General features: G+C 40.6%; 1 protein-coding gene across 11 annotated transcripts in view; it reads left to right on the plus strand.

The window, feature by feature from the left end:
* The window catches only part of rims1a (regulating synaptic membrane exocytosis 1a), a 77,208-nt gene that overhangs the window by 25,795 nt on the left and 34,579 nt on the right, over window positions 1–16,834 (plus strand). For 10 of the 11 annotated variants that reach the window (XM_088305625.1, XM_088305631.1, XM_088305632.1 and 7 more), the window contains exons 5-6: window positions 13,435–13,703; window positions 14,377–15,056. In XM_088305625.1, coding sequence (XP_088161751.1) covers window positions 13,435–13,703; window positions 14,377–15,056 — 949 coding nt within the window. Of the gene's footprint in view, window positions 1–13,434; window positions 13,704–14,376; window positions 15,057–16,834 lie in introns of those variants that run through there. The other variant, XM_088305635.1, reaches the window with a different exon arrangement.

The raw sequence follows: 16,834 nt of genomic DNA on the forward strand, positions 1-16,834 counted from the left end.
CGACTTACTGTCGATGCGTCATTTCCAAAATCTATTTGAAATAAATGTAAAATATTCGAAAAACTGTCTTCAAACGCACCATTTTGCTTAAGCATTCACAAATTAAATTTGGCTTTTTGACACCCTTTTTTGCTGAATGATCAACTAAAAGCCATTTAATACACAACAATTACTTAGAAGAACTGATCGGACGTAAGAGAAAGCATAAAGTCTCCAACGATGTTGCACATTTGGTTATGATGAGCGAGTGCTTCATTATCATGCTTGTCCAAGATGACCACTGGACAAGACTGCTGGTATTGAGCAACTTATTTTGAGCACATTTTTGAATTGGATATACTGTTACTGGTGTGAAGCACTTAAGTCCCATCTGTTTATGTTCGACAAGAAGGAGTTGTGTGTGTGACGTATGTGTAGGTGATGGAAAGGGGTTTGTGAGTTTGATCTCTGAGTATTGCAGATTATTAAGCGAGTCGCTCCCCACTCACTTGCAAATACTAAAGAGGAAGCAGCATAAGACTTTTTGCGTCGAGACGAACGTTCCAGATGCAAAGAAAAATCTATGCACTTGTGTTCATGTCCACATGGCTGTAGAGCATGAAATTGGCTCCATGTATCTCCTTCGTGACGAAAATGTTCAACCTTAACGAATAAAACTGACCATGTTCAGAACTTAGCTTACTTGTCATTTAAACACAGCGCATCCCTTTTGCATTTGGCGTTGGCCTTGATATTTATACCTTTGGCCTCCAGCATTAAGTCTGAATCAGGAGGTGTTTGTGTGTGTGTGTGTGTGTGTGTACTGTAGACATCTCTATGACAAGTTAAGTCGATTATTTTGCTTCGGAAATCGTTGAACAAAAACCCGGAACACTGACAAAGCGCCGTATGCTGTGTTGGGCCACCAAGCCGATGGGCACTACTCCTTTCACAAATGAACGCAGTGAATTTTAATTACATTGTTTAAAAAATAAATAAATAAATAAAATATGTGTCAACATAGCACAAGTCACTAATAATTACCCTCTGTGGTAGAGAAAGTGATATACTTCTGACAACTAGTATTGTTATTACGAAGAGAGAAGGACAGTGAAGCCATGCTAATTGCAAAACTATCATGCCAGACGTGTACTGTAGATGTGAATCACCAAAACGAGTGATTGTGCTCTTGTCACATAGCTCAAGTTGGAACCACGTTATCGCCGAGACGAATCAATGTTGAATGGTAAAATAACTGACAAATTAACGAGTGTCTGGAGATAAAACAATACAAAAATAATACTACACAGCTGCATAGCTACATACATTATAAATATTTCTATGATATAATATAAGATAACCTTTATTAGCCCCATAATATGGAAATTGGCATCAAGTGAGACATATATTTGTACAAGAAGTACACCGCAATAATTGCAAAGCAAAATTTTGTCCTATACAATCTATCAACAGTTATTTTTTTTTTGCCAAATAGAGGGTTTAAATTTTGACTTTTAAGAGTTAATTCATCCGATTTGATACTCTTGATTTCTTAAATCTGCGATTGGTTGATTTCTTTAGTTGAAAACAGACTTGGTAAAGGCTAACTTATCCATTGTTGACAATGGCACACTGGAATCTCATATACTTTGATTCTGGCTGAAACTGAATGCACCATTATAAGGCTGATGCAATTAATACATCACAATAGCAAATACTGAAGCCATAATTTATTAAAGATGATTTTTACAGAGTAATGATGTTCTGCAATTGAGCAATATCTATAATTCCGTGTTCCCGTATTACGTAACGCATACACGGTATTATTGTCCCACAGTAATGTTCTTGAAACAAATGTAAAAAAAAATACATTAGAATGCACATATAATAAGTGTATAAACTGTTTTTCTCAGTGAAGTGTCACCTGTCTGTTCACAAAACAACTGAAACATAAATGTTCTTCTACTAACTTCGTTCCTCCTACTGCTACAGTGCTGATCTGCACAACGAGCACACTCTGAAAACGTACTTTAGATGACTTACCTCTCACGCTGACAAAAATTAATCTAGTGATGACAAGAATATGCTATTAAATACCACAAAATGTATTGCAAATGTCTATTGATCCAACTCAGAAATGATGCGCTGCTTTGTGTCACGGCACAACACAAAAGAAAAAGTCTGAGCGATGTGCCATGTCCTGTTAATGCCACAGCGGCTCATGATTACTATTGATTGCCAGTCTCACGAGTTGCGTCTGCCACCACGTGCGTCTCTCATTGACTGGTCTTAAGGGGGCCATCTTTCTTCTGCTTCTTGCTGTCCATTGCCATATGATAACAGAAATACACACATACACTGGGAAGCATACAGCATAGTCTTAGTGTGCGGTGCCCTTCTATAAATAGATTGATATACACTGTGGGAAATTATAGACAACCCAAGGGAGATTCTACTTCGAGGGTGCTCTGTGGACTTTCCCTTTCCAAATAATACCCTGTTTTGTATGTGTTGGGTGTCAACATGGACACACATCCAACTCATGGTACAGAGGTCCAGGGTTCGAGTCCGGGGTCTGACCTTCCTGTGTGGAGTTTGTGGGTTTTCTCCGGGTACTCCGGTTTCCTCGTGCATTCCCAAAACATGTTTGGTCGATTCTAAATAGTCCTTAAGTGTGATTATGAGTGTGAATGGTTGTTTGTCTCTACCAGTTCAGGGCTTACCCACCGACTGCCTGGAGACGGTTGGGATAGGCTCCAGCACGCCCCGCGGCCCTCGTGAGGAGAATGAATGGATGGATTTTTAACACAAATTATTTACTGAGTAGCTTAAAGATGGTGAAGTGCCGTTCATTGCAAATGGTCTGTGTGGTTTTATATTATTTTACATTTAGGTAGCCAAACATCCTATTTTGTCCGGACATGTCTACTTTGTGCACCCTATCCGGGTGACCCGGACGGTTTTATGAATTCATGAAACTCTCCAGCTTTAATCAATTTTCACAGGACCATGTCTTTAATTAGACTGACCTTATGTGCGACAAACGAGAGGCGGTGTGGTTTTTACGTGTGTATCACGGACATGGCGAATGGGGGGCCAGGCTTTCGCAGAATCCTGAAGCAAAGGCAACAAATAACAGTAGTTAGGACAAGTCTATGGATCAGATGCACTCAGTTACCAGCAAGCAATACGACATCCTTTTCATGCGTCAGTGTTTCACCGTTACTGGACCGAGATGTGCGTTACGACTACCGGTTGAACAAGCCAAATACAATGACAGTCGGTTTGACCTGACTATGATTCAGAGTTGAGGACGGTGAAAACACATGAACGAGATAATAGCGTGCAATGCATGTATAAACATGTTTGAAAATCAGAGATCTCAAAGCTTATAAGTGGACACATAACACACACGAAAAAAAATGAGGAGAGAGTTCCTGTGCAAAGTTGACTGAGTTCCTTTATTGCTAGAACTGGGAACCCGGAACAGGGAAGAAAACAATTGTGAGGAAGAATATTTTTTTCTTTGTTAAATTAATGTCCTTGTGACACTAGAGTTTTATTATTCATATTATTACACTGAAAATAAATAAGAAACATTTTATTTTATTAAAGCTGGATGTTCTACAGAAGAGATATTATTTAGGACATTGTCATACTTAAGTAAGACAGTAAGACTTCAAAAGATAGTTTTTTTTGTTTTATTTTCTCCTCATACAGAGGAGGCATAATTTAAATTAGCGCCGCACAATATATTGAAAAAAATACTTTGATTGTGATTGTAGCACTTGCAGTACGGAATGCAAAATTTATAATGCCTGGCCTCTTTGAGTATAATTTCAGTATTTGCAGACTGGGCCAAGTGTCTTCTTTTTTTGGAAATCAAAATATGGTCACCCTGACTGTCCATTACATGTAAGTCACACTGGTGTAGACATTACTCGAAAGACAAAATGACCATATTTTTCGGACTATGAGTCGCATTTTATTTCATAGTTTGGCAAGCCTTGCGACCTAATACTCAGGTGTGATTTGTACATATTAAAATTAGAGCTCGGACTTGAAAATGTCTTACCGTAACTAGAATCCTGAGTCTCATTGTGGCTGAAGATAGAATCATGGCGGGTAGTGTAAATCCTTGCTGTGGTTTAAGGAAGACATATTCTAAACAAATGATATGTCATACATTACTTGCCATGACTACTATTACTTCTTCTTTTACTTTCTTTTGGTGGCTGACAAATATTTTTGGTGCAACTTATACTCTGGAGTGACTTACTGTATAAAGGAATGGGTACCGAAGACTGTACTATTTTTGGTATGGACCAATTTGGGTCGCTACTCCCGAGCAACCATTCGCGTGAAAACAAACGATGCCATGTTTCCGTTGTGACTGTGCGGGAGTAGAAAAGTTGCCGATTTTCCATGAACGCAGCATTGTACGCACGCCAGCGCAATGACAAAACCTACTCAAGCTGTATTTCACAAAAAGTCTAATTTTAGTCAGGACATTTTTTTAACTAAACAAAATCGGTGCATCCGTAAAAACTACATTATCAATTTGAAACTTGGACTAAAAACATAAGTATTCTATTTTATGCAGAAATAATTTCAGATATTTTTATTTATATTAATGTTGATGCCAGTTCAAATCAAATGTCCCTATAGAGGTTCTGTGAAGACAAGCATTTTATGTCACCAAATAAATACAATGGGTACTCCTACCACAGTGGTACCCAACCTTTTTTTTTTTTTTAACTTGGGACCACATTTTGATAAAACACAGACAATTTTAATTTAATTTTACTTTACATATTTCATGTATGAAAAGTTGTTTTTCGTCAACAATGACAAAAATATTTCGTTGACGCCCCTTTTTTCCATTTTTTATTTTTAGATTATGAACAAGCACCAACCAAACTTTTTGTTAATTTACCACAATGTCTTTGTGATGAACTGCGATGTGTCTTTTCAGGTTTGCTATGTTTTTCGTCGCTATCTTTTGCTCACATTCCTTCCCTTCTACTAAAATCAAGTATACATTTCTTTCCCTCCACTTCAACATAGCGGAAATCTGTCCAAATATTTCGTCTTCTCTTTCTTCTATGCCCGACGCAAAGCATGGACATTTATGCTTCACTTTGTAGGCAGTGGTAATTTTGCAGTGACTGGCAACTGACCGCCGACTGACCATGTTTGCCGTGAATCGCGCGAGATGAAGGTTAAAGAGTGGTTATCAACACCAAGAAATCATATACCGTATTCTCCGGGCCATAGGGCGCTCTTTAAAGTCCCTAATCTTCCCCAAAACAAACAAAGCGCCTTGTCGCGACCATCAACCCTTTTACTCATTGGGCTGTTCGGAGTGCATGTTAGCACACCCTGCTGGACAAAGTCTGAGTCATCTATGCTTCTAATTGACTGATACATTATGTGACTATGGTGTTTGGGTGATGGTGTAGGAGAAAGCTGGACAAAAGGGCAGCTGTCCACAATGTTGTAGTCTGTCTTATCATTTATGTTATTGCAAGCAAGAAACGTCCCAGGTTTAGACAACAGACTGCAAAAAGCCCAAAGCACAACAGCACATCTCTCTAAACAGCCATGCACATCTCTCTAAACAGCCATGTGATTGGCTGAGTCTGAGTGGCTCCCAAGAAGCCATTGCTGTAATTGGCTAAGGCTGAGTGGCTCCCAAGAAGCCATTGCTATAATCTTTTTGTGTTATTTTTATTTCTTGTGGGTATATAGATGGCATGAGAGATACATGTTTTGTGTTAATCTTATTTCTTTGTTTCATTGTTTGCTTGTATGCTGAGTTTTTTTTAATTTTGATTTGAAACCGTGACTCTAAGGATTGTGGTGACCAGTGAAGTCTCTCCCCTGGCGTTGTCTAGTAGACTATTGCCAAGACCCCTTTTATTGGTTAGAGTCAGTGTTATTGGCAGTGAGTACTAATAGTTTCATGATGTCTGTCATAGAAGCGGGGTGATCCCTCTGGCAACAATCCCTTCGTGGATTGAGTCCCGGTGAGCTGGCATCAGCTAGCGCGAGCGGCTGAGCTAGCGCGGCTGAGCTAGCGAGAGTGGCTGAGCTAGCTAGCGAGAACGCTAGCGCGGCTGAGCTAGCGAGAGCGGCTGAGCTAGCTAGCGAGAATGCTAGCGCGAGCGGCTGAGCTAGCGCCTTGTAGTGTGGCGCGCCTAGTATATGCATTAAATACGGAAATAGCACCCTCAACTGGTGTTGCGCCCTTTGAAGCAGTGCGTCTTATGGCCGTAAACCACCTGGTCTTTGCTCGTAAACTTTTTTAGTCAACAAAAAAGCATACTGATTTATTCGCACTTATTGTTCATTAAGGTTTTAGTCTTGTCTAGTCTAGTTTTGGTCTGTTGAAACAAATATCTTTTAGTTTTCGTTAACGAAATTAACACGACAGAGCGACTTATTGTTCGAAAAATATGGTAGTGTCACTTTGACCAACAGGGAGTCCGGTCTGATTCATAAATTCCAAAACCCTAAATTATTTTGTATTCATTTTGTTTTCTACTGAATGTAACCGTTAAAGTAACTTGTAGTCTAATTTAGTGACTTTTAGGAACTTCAATTTTTTTATGGTAACAGTGACAACGCTGCTAATAGATGTGCAAACCATACGATGTACAGTATTTGTGGGAATGATTTGTTTGACTTGCACGTCCTGTGTATTCACCATCAATAGCTGTGAACGTGTACTGTACGTGTGTGCGCGTGTGTGCGTGGGTGTGTGTGCGTGTGTGTGTGTGTGTTTCATGTTGCGGGAGAGCTGTGGTGTGCTGATGTAGTACCTCATTAGCTGCTGTGGACACTAATCTCCTTTGTGGCAGTCTTTCATCCTTAGCTCAGGATTTATAGACGCCCACAGTCGCATGCTGCCGGTGCCATACGTCAAGCTGTCATTGGCTGCTACTACTTCCTGTTCCCACCCCTCCACCTCCTTTCTTTCTTTTGACCAAATATGCATTTTTTTCTCATTTGATAAGTGACAAGAATTTGGTGTATTTTAGCTTGATCAGATGCATTATTAAAAAGTGTAATGTAGCCTGGCAGCGTTATATGACAGTATGTCTGCTTGAGTGCAGACTGGATGTTGTTGATGACTGTGGTGATCAATACAGTAAGTGACGGATTGTGACTCCAGGTGATAGGAACTTGCAACTTGAGCGTTCATACTTTGTAACAACATTGCTGTATGTTATACTGTGGTGATAAAATTCGACCTTTTTATATGTGTGGTGCAAAACTTATTATAAGTGGTATGGTTAGCTCTAAAGAAGGCAGCAAATGTAGGAACTAGGGATAGAAATCTGACCCATTTTCCAATATCAGTTAATTACAGTTTTAGCAAATTAATTATTAACCTGATAATTGTCTAAACAAAAAAAATGTTTCTTTTTAAACAAAATAATAACATTTCACACAATGGGAACCAAACTGTGGGAATGAGCATGTGCCAGCTGGCTTTGGGTCAGAGTTCACCAATCAACACCAAAGACAAAATAAAAATATTTTCCTCGATTTATGACTTCTGGTATTTTCACGATTTATTATTATCGATGAGAAGCAGGGAGGCAAGAAGTGTGAAAAAGAAGAAAAATAAGGCAAACATGAAAAGTACTAAATGTACAAATTCCAAAACACATACAAGATTCAAAGTACCATGTACTGTATATACACATAGTATAATCAGGATGCTACCATAGAAGATTATTTCAGTAAGAGGGGCGGATCTTTGCGTCTGCCGCTATATGTGTGTGCTTTTTTGCATCCTCCAATTTAATTTGCTAATTACATTTTGGAGGATTTTTTTTAGCATGCATTATATACACAGAATCCTATTCCACGCACATGGATGTGCACCACAACAATCTAGGAAAGAAATCATTTTATAGTCTTTTTTTTTTCAAATTTAAACCGCAAATTGTCCTTAAAAATACATTTCTCTAAAGGAAATACACAATCACCACACGTTACACGTTATATACAGTACACATGAGCGATGATGCACATACTGTATGTGGGTGCAGACCTCCTTTACCCCCCCTACCCCACCACCACACACACACACACACACACATATGCACACATGGGTGCACGCAGGCACAGATGCTGCAGGACGCCAAACAAACACACACACACACGCACACCCACACCCACGGGTTTTGTGCCCTAGTTTCCATCTATGGAGAAGCTATTCTCTCTGTAGTTCGCCTGCACTCACAAACCGATCTCAGGGGGATCTTACTACGGTGATGTGACACGCTGCTGCTGCAGTTGTTTCAGCATTGTGTGTGTAGGGGTGTGCGCGTGTGTGTGTGGATCACCAACACATATGCTCATCGTTGCCTGTGTGTGTATTTGATGTTGTCGCCATTGTTTTTGTGGACATGTTTCTAATTGTGTGCTAATATAGTTCTTCCTCACCTATCCCTCACCATCGATATAATCTACAATTGAGGATTAGAGTAGCCATGTCTCCAGCATTCAGGTCATTTGTTGTGAGAAATGCTCACTACAAAATCTTTCTTAAGTGACACACTGTCACCGCTCTAGTAGAAATGACATACCTGGAGACTCACGTCACTTCACTGTCAAAAGATCTTGACTCTCTTTGTGGAGTTTGCATGATTATTTTCGAAATGAATACTGATACAAAATTATATTATCATACCCCAAGCTACTGTGCTTTCTTACAGGTTACCCCACGATATCAGGGTTCACTACTACGTATATCGCACATTTTACATATATTTGTCTATATCACAAATCCTGGCTTTAGAACATCATGACAAATGCATGTTTCATGCTTCTTTGTTTTTTAAACACCGGAATGGAACAGAAAAGTTAAACACATCCTGAGCGCACTCATGCAGGGGCTGCCCTTAACCACAGCTCACGTCCAAACACTCACACGCACACTCGCCGTAGTTTGAGCCCTGCAGTTCTCTGATGTTGTTTGCCTTTGTACCAGATACTTTGACTTTTGAAGATCAATGTTTCTACAGTTACCTTGAAACACTTTTTTATTCCAGTGACTACTTGATTTTAAAAGTACAACTAAGTTAGGTTAAGTTATTTCAATCGTTAGATTCAGCAGATACCGACCACCCTACTGAACATGAAAATTAAACCCGTATTTGTCACCTCATCTGAAGTACTTTTTTAACAGTGACATTTAAAAGTCTTGTGTTGGTTTTATTGAAAATAAAATAAAGGCAACCTTTTTGACTTTTGAACGATGACAACTGCAACTGTCTGCGGTGATAAGATGGACTATGTTTTGTTAATTGAACTCGAGTGAACGAGAGGAATGAATACATTCAACAACAGAACTTTTCACAATATTTGAAAAGTACTGCAGTCTGACTACTTGACAATTAAAAGTAGAATAAAAGTAGTTAGGTCAGTTACTTTGAAATTTCTGCAATTCAGAGTAATGCACTATTGAAACAAATAATTGTTGAAGAAACATCACTAAGACACCTTTGTTGTTTGTTCAAAAATATTTACTTTGTGGGTCTGAAGTGTGTGTCGGAGGGCGAAACTATCTAATACAAATGTTATTTCTGTATCACTGATTTCCACCTATTCCGCTTAGGTCTGGAACATATCCTCTGTGATAAATGTGAGTTCACTGAGTTTTATTTATTTATTTATTTTTCTTATTGATGAGTTCCTGGTCATGCCTGGTAATTCAAACATATTTAAAACATTTCAATCTGGTAGACATGTCATAAATCACATGGAGCAAAAATATAGATATAATGTCCCACATGAGCTCCTGAGTGTGAGTGCCTGAGTGTGTAGGGGTGTGCGTGTGTGTGTGTGTGTGTGTTTGAATACATTTTCCCATTTTCCCTGGTGGTGCTGGGCTGTTTGGCAGGATAAATATAGCTGCGGCGTCGGTGTAAAGCTGTTTTCTCCTCAGCTTTTGTAGCTTTAATCAAAAGCAATCTGGAGGAGGGAGAAGTGAAAGAGAAGGGGGTGAGAGAGAGCGTGAGTGGAGGGAGAGGATGGGGAAACGGGGTGGTGTGTATGGCAGACGGCAGAGTGTTTTATTTTAGCTCTCTTTAAATAGTCATCGGGGAATGTTCAGGAGTAATGAGAACTCTGGTGGCTGGAGAAGACGGACTGACTCTAACCTCCCATCTCTCTCCTCCTCCCTCCTATGTGTGTCTGTATTTCATGGCCAGCCACACTTCCTCCGTCACTGAATCTGATACAAATGCGGGCTTATGACTACGACTGCGCTCTTGCTGCAGGGCCAGCGTGCAGCACTTCCTCTTTTACAGAATGATTCATCATATCTATTCTGGGATGGAATTACATCAATCGTCAATTTCAACTGTCAATGCAGTAACTGATTGCTATTGATCTGTCATCATTTTGTTTTCAAAATGAATTAAGTGGTCTACACTGTATAATGTCATACAATGAAACACACCCCTCACTAGCCCACAAAGCTGACATATTTTAACCTGCAATTTACTGCTGTAGAACATACTGAGTAAGCAAATTGCTGAAACGATGGAATGGCAGGCAAGTTAACTCGCAAAAAGTATTGTTTCTCCAGACCATGACTGCTTTTTCAAAATGCCTTTTTCTAAACGCCTTGCTGTGTGAAGTTTGCATGTTCTCCCTGTGCCTGCGTGGGTTTCCTCCGGGTACTCCGGTTTCCTCCCACATTCCCAAAACATGCATGGCAGGTCGATTGAACACTCTAAATTGCCCCTAGGTATGAGTGTGAGCGCGGATGGTTGTTCGTCTCTGTGTGCCCTGCGATTGGCTGGAAACCAGTTCAGGGTGTCCCCCGCCTACTGCCCGAAGAAAGCTGGGATAGGCTCCAGCACCCCCCGCGACTCTTGTGAAGAGAAGCGGTACAGATAAATGGATGGATGGACCTATACATTACAATACAATAACACTTTATTTTAGGGCTGTCAAAATTAAAGCATTAACTCAGGGGATTAATCCCAAAAATTTTAACTCAGTCAAATATTTGAACTCAGTTAAATTAGTTTGATTTACTTAAAAAAAAATTTGCATACTTTGCAAATATTGTGCCATATTAGCTGTCTTTAGCACGTCTCAGAACAAAACACTGTGTTTAAGTTACCACTGGGCCTTGCAAACCAACACTGCTGGAGTGTGGCGCTTGTGGGCAGTTTTGAGAAATGTTTCGAAAATAAATGTCTGCAAAGATGTCTCCATTTAGATCGTATTCAAGAATCCAAGAAAGCTATTAGAACAGTCTTTGAATTAAACATACTTCATATTTGGTGATTTTGCATCAATTCCAAGATATTATTCAAGTAAATACATGTTATACGCTTCGCAAAAAATAGTAGTTGAAAAATGTGATTAATCATGGAATTTCTTTGTGATTAATTAGTTTAAAAAATTAATCACTTGACAGCACTACTTTATTTAGATAGAGCATTTGACTACAGCGGGACGGGAGCAAAGCGCTTTTCCATATGGTGTAATATACCTTATTTTCGCAGCCATAAGGCACACTTTAAAGTCCTGAAACTCGTCCAAAAAAGCCAGGGCACCTCAGCCTTTTGAGGCGGAGCGCCCATTATGTGGACCAAGTGCACCGCTGGGCTGACTGCGAACATTAACTGCCTGCACACTGCTTATATAGAGAGAAGGCGGGCGTGGCTAACGACAGCAGGCGGACGTGAGAGGGGAGATGGGCGTGAATGACAACGCAAAGGCACGCCCCCAGTGCAAAGCAGCCCCCAATGCTCCTATATGGGCAACCGTGTCTGCTAGCTCTGTTGTTAGGGCTTTCGCAAAAGCCGGCATCATGAGGAGCCGCACGTAGCAGCGACACGGGGAATCTGACAATGACGAGGGGGAACCTGGCGTGTTTGTGGGAGAACTTGCCCAGCTGTTTATTTCTGATACAGAAGACGATTTTGATGGATTTGTGGATGATGACTGATTAATAATAATGTGAGAACATTGTTAAATAGTTCAATAAAATACAACCAAGCTCAGTTTTGCTCCTGTTGCCTTTTTAAAAACAGCTAGCCACGCTAGCCATGCTATCTTCTGTTTTAGCGTGCATGCATGTAAACTAAGGTATTGTATAGTAGGCTGGGAGGCGGAATTTTGCTGGGCCTACACTATTATGCTATTCAGTTGATTTGGGGTGATAGTTTTAGTTTTGATGTAACGCCGTGACCGCACATCGTTTGTTGATTAGTGACTTGCTTACACCGGCATTGTGTCGGCAACCCATCTGAGGGGCTGCGCGGCAACGAGAAGGCGAGGCAGACTGATAATGACTCTCGTGTTTGGTGGAGAACGTGTCCAGCTGTTTATCTTGGATACAGAAGACAAGGACTTGGTGCATTTTTGGATGAGGACAACTTCAGCACGTTGTTAAAAGCTAAAATAAAGTACCACAAACTCGCGCTGCCATTTTAAAAACACGGTAGCACGACTGAGCAGCCAGCACGACTGCTCGGTTGCTCGGTTCTGTTTGCGCCCAATGATACGGTGCGTTCTATCTATGTATCAAATACAGAAATAGCACCCTCAACTGGTACTGCGCCCTTTGATACGGCGCGTCTTTTGGCCGTAAAAATACGGTAAATTAGCAGGAAATTATAACACATAAACACATATACAATAGATTCTCCAGAAGAACAGCAGAAGAGTGACAGTCTCATGTTGAGTCGAAAGCTAAAGAATAAAAATGTGTCTCCAAACGGGTTTTAAACGTGGGGGCTTGCCTAACATTCAATGGGAGGTCATTCCTTAGGGATGGACAGAACAAAAAAGGCATGATCCACCCTGAGGCTGCGCTTAGTCCTCAGCACCTCCAGCAGCATTTGGTCCACAGACCTGAGGCAACGGGCAGGTGCGTAGGGGTGGTGGAGCTCGGAGAGGTACGCTGGGGTGAGGCCATTTAAAGATTTGCAGACAAAAGAAGTATCTTGAACAGAACTCGAACGTGCACTGGGAGCCAATGAAGAGAGGCCAAGATTGGGGCTATGTGATCCGTCTTTCGACCTCCGGTTTTCCAGAAACCCCGTCCAGTAGAAGATTCATAGATATCAGCCAGATGCATTTATCTAATTTATGTTTTAGAGTTAAACTCGTGTGGAAACACACTTCATGAGTAGTCACAAAGAAAATCTGTACATTGTGTTGTCGCATTGATAGTGTAGTGGTTTTGCATTCAGGATGTAGGAGGAGCCAATGACAGGAGACATAGTTTGACAAGTTAATGATCCAATCATTATTCACTTATCTTTATTTTCAGCTTCTGAAACCCAAAGTTAGCCAATTGCAGTGGCCAAACTACAAACTGGTCATGTGCATGCTGTGATTGTGATGATCTGAAATATGTTATGAAACAGTGACTATTTGTGTGTAATCTCTCGTTTTGACTCATTTTCGTAGGTCATCTGGGTTTGCAATAACTGCCGAAAACAACAGGAGCTACTGACCAAGCCAGGCGAATGGTTCACCGGTCCGTCAGGAAAGCCCACTGGTCTCGGTTCAGCCATCAGTGAGCCATCTGTGTGCCAAACCCTTGGTGAGAAGAAGCTCCGATCCCACTCCCAAGCCCCTCCGGGCTCCACAACATCTCTAGACCCGAACCTAGCCGGCGCACCTGCGAGCACTGCTGGAACAGACATCCGGTCACGAAGTGAACCACCAAGAGACACGTACGTTTTGCAAGTAAACTGCATTTCAAACCAATCATGCCAATATTCACTTGAGGATTGTTTTATTGAAAGTTTTAAAAGGGAATTTTGCAATATGAATGAACTTTCAGGGGTGCAGATAAACTTTTTTTTTTTACCAAGAAAGCAGTGGCTCCTAAATTAATGAAATAGGGGAGCACACTGTAAGTCAACTTGTAAATTAAATATTTACACAAATAATTTTCACTATACTAATAAATGGATTTACTGAATAGTGGAGCAGAGGTTTCTCACCCCCCCAAAAAAATAAAAATAAAAACATATTAATTGGTAGTTATCAAAAGAAATAAAATCTGCTAATTTGTTGGTCCCAAGGATGCGAGTAGATGAAATACGTACTTGCACTGTCTTCGCTTTCTGGGTGTCTGAGCTTTTGAAAGGCTTTCTTTACCAGCTCTACTCAGAGGCGCTTTGTGATATTCCCCCTATTGGTAACAATGGTTTCTCTAGATTTGTGAGCGATGATTACAACGCTTGAAATGTTGATGACCTTCCTCATTCCTCATGTGGAAAAAAGTAGACTAGATCTGCAGCAGAGGTAGTTAGTTAGGTAAGGGTCTACCAAAAGCACCAAACATGCTTTCTGTTCATTGTTTTATTCCTTTGGTGTCCATTTACATATTCATTCCACTAGGAGAAATGGGAGAGGCGGTGGAGGAACTGGTCGGGGAGAGCGCAGGTCAGGCCAACCCATGCTGCAGACCCAGGTTTCCATGGACCGAGACCTCCGAGGTGAATCCAGGGAGCACAGGGAAAGCCGGCGGCTCACAAAAGGGCGTTCTTTGGAGATTGATCCAGTGGGAGGAAGTGGTGGGTTGAAACGGACACAAGAGGGGGGCTACCAACACAGTGGTGGCCCCCCTCGTCAAGCAGGGACACTCCCTTCTGGAGGCAGGGGCCATCCTGTATCAGTACAAGGCATTGCAACAGGAATTATGGGGGAGGTGAGGGATGGGATAGTGTCTGGACAGAGGACTGTCGGTGGACAGTGTGAAAACACACTTGCGCAACAGGACCGCCCGCCTCAACTCAGAGAACCTCTGAGTTCAGGGCCTGGATCAGCCTCTGATCAGGGGCATGTCGTGAGACGAACCAAAAGGAACAAGGCCGACAGCATGCTACGCAATGATTCACTCAGCTCAGATCAATCGGAATCTTTGCGGCCACCACCACCCAGACCTTACAAATCAAAACGAGGACTGGGGGCTGGAGGCAAGAGGCAGACCAGTGTCAGCAGCTCAGAAGAGGAAGGAGGGACCACACCTGAATACAGCAGTTGTGAGGATGCTGAGATCGAAAGTGTGAGCGAGAGAGGTGAGACTTCTTAATCTGTGCCATTTTCAATTCTTCACATAGAATATCCGAGTCAGATTAGTGTCAACTAATGTGTCCTGTCATGCATGTGTGACATCCAATCCCATGACTATGATTAAAAGGATAATTAAACCATTACAAATAACATTATTAGAAAATAATCAATGATAATAAGTAAGTATAATTAACTATGATATATTGAGAGTACTTCTTGCTAAAATGCCTGAAGGATTCCCACATTCTCTGATTATTTTATTTCATTGATTTTCTAGGTTTTCTTTTTAATTTTTTTATATTTTTTGGAGTGTTTGGGGTTTTGTAGGGATTTTTTTCTCAGAATTCTTATTGGATGAGGAAATTGAACAATATAATTGATACACAATATTAAGTTATTATCATGATATACAAGTCATGATATGATCTCATAGTGCAAAATAATTATCGGCAGAGTGCGATGTGGACAAAATCTAATGTCCTTTTATGGGTTATTTTATATCCGAATAACAATAAAAAAGAATTTTTCCCTAAAAGTACATGAAAATAAAAAAAAAATTATCTGAAATTTCTCCTTTTTTTATGAAACACATTTTATATAGACACATTTATTTATAAACTATAAATAAAATAGAACAAAACACAAATATCCAAGAGGAAAATACCATTGAAAATATCAACAGAGTGTACGCTGTTGTTGTTTACATCGTGATATCGGTAATGAACAACGTTTACATTCTTGCTCCTCTATTGTTGCCATAAACCGCTGAGAATTTCTGGGTCCCGCACATTTTCGTTCATATTACGTACAATGTTGCATCTAAAGTCATTCATCACACAAAAACTCTCTTGCAGCCACATGCACATTGCACATCTCTATTTATTGAACTCCGCTCACAAATGACGAGGGAACATTTTTAGCGTGTCATGACGAAGCAGCCCATGCTTTATCCAAGTATTACATGAATGTAACAATTTGAGCTTGAGAATGATTGAATAGTCGTGCCTGGAGATAAAAGCACAAAGATGACGTAATAGAAAGCCAAATGTTGTTGTGTTACCATCTCAGATGCTACAGCAGTGTAGCAAGAAAGCTAACCCAAAACCCCACACATTAACATACACCCCAAAAACCCAAAACAAAATGTAGATGTTTTTATATTGCACTGCAATATAGTATATTGTTATATCACACAGCTCTATTTTGCACATTGGAAATATCCTCACTTAAAATGAAGCCCTAATATTAAACTTAACAGGCAATTGGTGTGTTAACGTCAGGACATACCTGAACCTGTGTCCTTAAACTTGAAAAGAGCATGTTTTGATAATAAACATGAACATAAAACTGTTTAGTGCAGACTAGTTAACAAGCATGAATTTGTTAGGTTTGGCCCTGGGAATTAATGAGATGTACAGGCCACTGACCACTCCTCCTTTTCATACTGCTAAGCGCTATTCGTGGGCAGCGTCTTGGGCGGGCATCAGCAGGAGCATATATATGAACTGTGATGTCAAATGGAAAGAGATTCCTTTAAGATTTATAACTGCCCTGGGAAATGGAGCTTCTTGCCGCATTTAATCAAGAAAGTAGCTTCGCAGTGAAAAGACAGTACAGAGGTGGGCATTCCGTCAGTACTGATGGACGGTCCGTCAGTCCATCACCGATGGACGCTTGGTTTGCTGCAAATGACGTATGACAGGAACTTTGGAAAAACTGATGGACTACCCACGGAAGTGGGTTTTCGTCCGTTTATTTTTGTATTTATTACTTTTATATTTTG

The sequence above is a fragment of the Idiotropiscis lumnitzeri genome, chromosome 9 (genome assembly GCF_059441095.1).
Source record: "Idiotropiscis lumnitzeri isolate Australia: NSW breed Sydney's pygmy pipehorse chromosome 9, RoL_Ilum_1.0, whole genome shotgun sequence".
Lineage (NCBI taxonomy): Eukaryota > Metazoa > Chordata > Actinopteri > Syngnathiformes > Syngnathidae > Idiotropiscis > Idiotropiscis lumnitzeri.